The sequence below is a fragment of the Nicotiana tomentosiformis genome, chromosome 6 (genome assembly GCF_000390325.3).
Source record: "Nicotiana tomentosiformis chromosome 6, ASM39032v3, whole genome shotgun sequence".
In the NCBI taxonomy this organism is placed as follows: Eukaryota; Viridiplantae; Streptophyta; class Magnoliopsida; order Solanales; family Solanaceae; genus Nicotiana; species Nicotiana tomentosiformis.
Window position 1 is genome coordinate 131,536,606 of NC_090817.1, and position 5,127 is coordinate 131,541,732.

The 5,127-nt window shown below is 35.2% G+C and overlaps 1 protein-coding gene across 1 annotated transcript; it reads left to right on the forward strand.

The window, feature by feature from the left end:
* The first annotated feature begins 1,513 nt into the window (after window positions 1–1,513).
* LOC104085933 (gibberellin 3-beta-dioxygenase 1-like) lies at window positions 1,514–3,344 on the forward strand. The gene is made up of 2 exons (XM_009590055.4): window positions 1,514–2,119; window positions 2,672–3,344. The coding sequence occupies exons 1-2, from the start codon at window positions 1,638–1,640 to the stop codon at window positions 3,303–3,305; spliced, it is 1,116 nt and encodes a 371-aa protein (XP_009588350.1). The 5' UTR covers window positions 1,514–1,637; the 3' UTR covers window positions 3,306–3,344.
* Window positions 3,345–5,127: the final 1,783 nt, after the last annotated feature.

Consider the following 5,127-nt stretch of genomic DNA (forward strand, 5'->3'; position numbering starts at 1 on the left):
TCGATTTCTTAAAATGCTATACTAATATCAAACCTAATTAAATTTTGTATGGTTTGGTTTTTCTCCTTTCAGTTTCGGTTTATTCGGTCTGATAATTTCGATTTCTTTGGCTCGAATATTAACTAGTGTATAAAGCCATAAAATATAATATTCTTAACTAAGATACTCAATATAGTGGAAAAAAAAAAGATGGAAACCAAAATGATAATCCTAGATAGGAGAAAGATTGAAACGTAAGTAGGCAACTAAAGAAAAGAGGGAAAGACAAGTATAGTGGGAAAAAAAGGATGGTAAAAGTTAAATAAAATTATAAAAATAACGAAAAGTAAAATTTAGAACTTTAATATATATTTTATAATCAATAATGTATACATTGTTAATTTAATACTATATATTTCCGTACGATATCAATATTTTGGTATATTATTTTTAAATAGCGAATACCATACCTAATTTCAATTTTTGAAAAGAACTTAAACCAAATAATATATTAAATATTAAAATATCAAATATTAAAATTTTTGATTTTAGTACTACTATAATTCGATATTTATCAAATTATGCACAAGTAACCTACTTATAGATTAATCTAGAGAAATGTTTTCGCGGATAACGAAAGGGCAAACTCCAGAGGGTATTGTAGCCATTTCAGCAAGCAAATAGGACTTGTGTTGGGATTTTCGGATCTATAAATAGGGCAAATTAAAGGTGGTTGGAGAGAGAAATACTGTCCGGTAGCAAATAGAGATTAGAACCAAGTAAAGACGTGATCATGATGTAGATGTTTTTCTACTTAAGGACAAGACAAAAGCACATGAATTGGAGAGAGAGAGAGCCTCACCTATATGGAAACCTCCCATATTATGTGAAGAGAATAATATATGTATCGGGTTCAGTAAATTTAATAATTTTAGCACAAATTTTATATTTGTATTAAAAAATTTATTAAATATATAACAACAACAACAATCCAGTATAATTCCACTAGTGGGGTCTGGGGAGGATAGTGTACGCAGACCTTACCCCTACCCTGGGATAGAGAGGTTGTTTCCGATAGACTCTCGGCTTCCTCCCTCCAAGAACTCCCACCTTGCTCTTGGGGTGACTCGAACTCACAACCTCTTGGTTGGAAGTGGAGGGTGCTCACCACTAGAACAACTCAATCTTGTAAATATATAAAAATAATATATTTCAAATTGTATAAGCTATTTTATTTAAAATTCAGAACAAATAAACCTAAAATTATGAATACTTAGTAAACATTTTGAGAAGTGAGAGTTTGCATATACCCTTTCATTAACTCGATCTAAGATCATACAGTTGTTTTCGTAGAGGACAAGATTGTCCATTCAACTTTTTGTTGTTTCTGTTGTCCAATGCCATTTACCCTTTCATTTCTTGTCCCCTTCCATATATCAACATCAAGACTTCTGCAAAACCACTCATAATTACAGTATTAATATTTCTTCTCATTCTAATCAATCAACTCTATAAATACCTCCCTTTACATCATCTCTTTCACAACATTCCATTTTCCCCCATTTGTTCTTCTCTCTAGCAACGCATAAAGTTATCTATATAGTATTTCCTATTACTTTCAACTAAAACATTTTTTCATAACTCGTGCGCCATACACTATGCCTTCTAGGATCTCAGATTCTTTTAGAGCTCACTCTCAAAAACACTTGGATTTGAACTCAATAAAAGAATTGCCAGAATCCCATGCATGGACATCATCAAATGATTATCCTTCAGAAAATTCCTGTAACTTCGAGTCTATTCCAGTTATCGACCTCGACAACTACATCAACAACAATAATATTAATGTTCTTGAACATATAGGTCAAGCATGCAAGAAATGGGGTGCATTCCAAATCATAAACCATAATATATCAGAAAGGCTACTCCAAGATATTGAATTGGCAGGAAAAAGCCTTTTTTCGCTTCCAATGCACCAAAAGCTTAAGGCTGCTCGTTCTCCTGAAGGTGTCACTGGCTATGGCGTGGCTCGCATTTCTTCTTTCTTTTCAAAGCTTATGTGGTCTGAAGGATTCACCATTGTTGGCTCCCCTCTTGAACACGCTCGCCAAATTTGGCCTCACGATTACCAAAAGTTCTGGTGAGTCTGTATTTATTATCTGACAGATTCAGAATTTAGACGCGCTTAAAATTTTGAATTGTGAGAATTATGAGTTCTGAATTGTATATCTAATTTATATATATATACTAATTATTTTGTCCGTCATATCGGACCTATGACCCTGTGATTGGATCCGCCATTATTAACAGCCCGCTCACATTTCTCATGCACGTATATGAAAAATAAAAATGAACTAATTAATCTTTCATTTTCACAAGTACAGAAAACCATTTCTTCGGTTCCTTTTTTTGTACGTACAGTGGGGAAACGATAGGTAAAACCTACTGCTATTACTTTATATTGTTATTAAATTATTAATGGAAGAAGAAAAGTTTAACGATAAAAACAGATAAGGTCCCACTAGATAAGATAAGGCAAGACTTCAGAGATATCAATCTGAAAATCGAATCTAATTATTGCCTTTTGTTGTACTTTGCTTTCACTTAAACAACTCCTTCAATCCTATTATAGTATTTCTTCTGTTTTCCTGTATTTTTTTTTTTAATTTCTTTGTATTTTTGTGTTTTTTAGTGACGTAATAGAAGAATACGAAAGGGAAATGGAAAAGCTAGCTGGAAGACTGATGTGGCTCATGCTTGGGTCATTGGGGATAACTAAGGAAGAAGTGAAATGGGCCGTATGCCCAAAAGGAGAATCCAAAGGAGGAAGTGCGGCCCTACAACTGAATTCTTACCCGGCATGTCCGGATCCGGATCGGGCCATGGGTTTAGCCGCACATACGGATTCTACCATATTAACAATCCTTCACCAAAACAACACAAGTGGTTTACAAGTTTTCAAAGAAGGGAGTGGTTGGGTCACTGTCCCTCCATTCCCTGGTGCATTAGTAGTTAACGTAGGTGACCTTTTACACATACTATCAAACGGGTTGTACCCGAGTGTCCTACATCGGGCGGTTGTGAACCGGACGCGACATCGCCTTTCTGTAGCCTATTTATATGGTCCACCGTCGAGGGTGAAAGTTTCACCCCTCGCAAAATTGGTGGACCAAAGGCACCCTCCATTGTATAGGGCAGTAACCTGGAGTGAGTACTTGGGCACTAAAGCCAAGCATTTTGATAAGGCACTATCATCTGTACGGCTTTGTGCCCCTATAAGTGGATTTGCCGATGCCAAAGATCATAATGGCGTGCAAGTTGGCTAAACTCAATAAAGACACTTTAATTTAATTGTTTTCTTAAAAGATATGGCTTTCTCTCTCTGTTTTTCTTTTACTCTTTCGGAGAAATATTGTAACTAAAAGTCGATTTGAACTAGCTAATAAACATTAGGTGCTGAAAAGTATTTTTAAGTGATAAAATTAATTTAATAAACTGCTGCAGTATTTGATAAAAAAGTGCCGATGAGCTTTTTTTTTTGGTTAAAATGACTTGAATAACCTTAGAACTCTTTACACTTATAAGGGCGTAATTTCTTCAAAATTTTAAATTCCAGATAGATTCAAATACAAAATATTCTATTTATCATTTTATTTTAAATACAACTGTAATTAAATAAGATAATTTTTATGATAAATATAATTTATTTTATGACTCGCGGGTGTGGTCGAGTTGATTTTCGAAAGATTCGGAATTTAATTAAAAGAACAATTCTTATTTAAGAAGCTTAAAAGAAAAAAGTTGACCAGGGAGTTGACTTTTTGATATTGGAGCCGGAATCCGATTCTGAAAATTTGAATACCTACATTATGTCATTTATGACTTGTGTGCAAAATTTGAAGTCATTTCGGATTGATTTGATACGTTTCGGCGCAAAACATAGAAATTGGGAGATTCGAAAACTCATAATTCGATTCGAGGCGTGATTCATAATTTTGACGTTGTTTGACGAGATTTGAAGCCTCCACTAAGTTCGTATTGTATTTTGGGACATATTGGTATATTTGGTTGAGATCCCGAGGGGCTTGGGTGTATATTTTGGGTCATTGGTTGAGAGATTAGTAAAGTTAAGAAATTTGGGAGTTTAACCATGGTTAATATCGGGTCAAGACGACCTTTTTCAATGTTTTGAGTGCGCGAGTAGGTCCGTAGCGTGTTTTATGATTGAAATTCATATATGGTTTGTGTCCGGGAGGTTCCGGATGAGTTTCGGGAGTGCTAAGGCAAAAAGGGAAGTGCGAACCTCAGGGGAATAGTGCGGACCGCACAATTTTGGTGCGGACCGCACTCCAGTCCGCAGTGGAGTTCGCGGACCGTACAATTTTGTGTGCGGCCGCACTCAAGAACTCTCAGATTCGATGGTCCGACTTCGGAAGCTCATATCTTTTGATCTACAAGGAATTTTGTGATGATTTAAAAATGAAAGTTGTAGCCCTTCGTGTCTATTTTCCAGAAAGGTAAATAAATCATAATTTAGACATCTATAGAGAAAGTTATGGCTAATTAACTAAAGCTTGGTAGAGGAGAAGGCTGTGAATTGCGGCCGCACCATTTTTGTGCGCCCGCAAGAGTTGGGGATGTGAGGCCGCACCATTTTTGTGTGAACCGCACATTGGAAGTTCAGATGATGTACTATATATCCGAGGTTTAGGTTATTATTTTATTTTTGGACTTTGGGAGCTCGGTTTGAGACGATTTTTCGTGGGTTTTTCAAAAATTTCATCGGGATAAGTGATTCTAACTCGGATTTAGTTAATATACATAAATATATCACTGATTTTATCATTTAATTAGTACTTTGAGATGAAAATTTGGGGAAAAATATAGAAACTTCATAAGCCACAAATTTAAGATTTGAAGGTCGAGTTGTTATTGGAATTCGATAAAATTGGTATGGTTGAACTCGTATTGAAATGGGTGTTTGGATTTCATAAAAAATTTGTCGAGTTCCGAGGGGCGAAGTTATACAACTTATTATCCGGAATTATTTTCGATGAATTTTAATGAAGTTATACAACTTATTTGAATAGATTTGAGCGGTCCGGAAGCCAATTCAAGCAAGAAGGCGATATTGGAATATCGGCATAA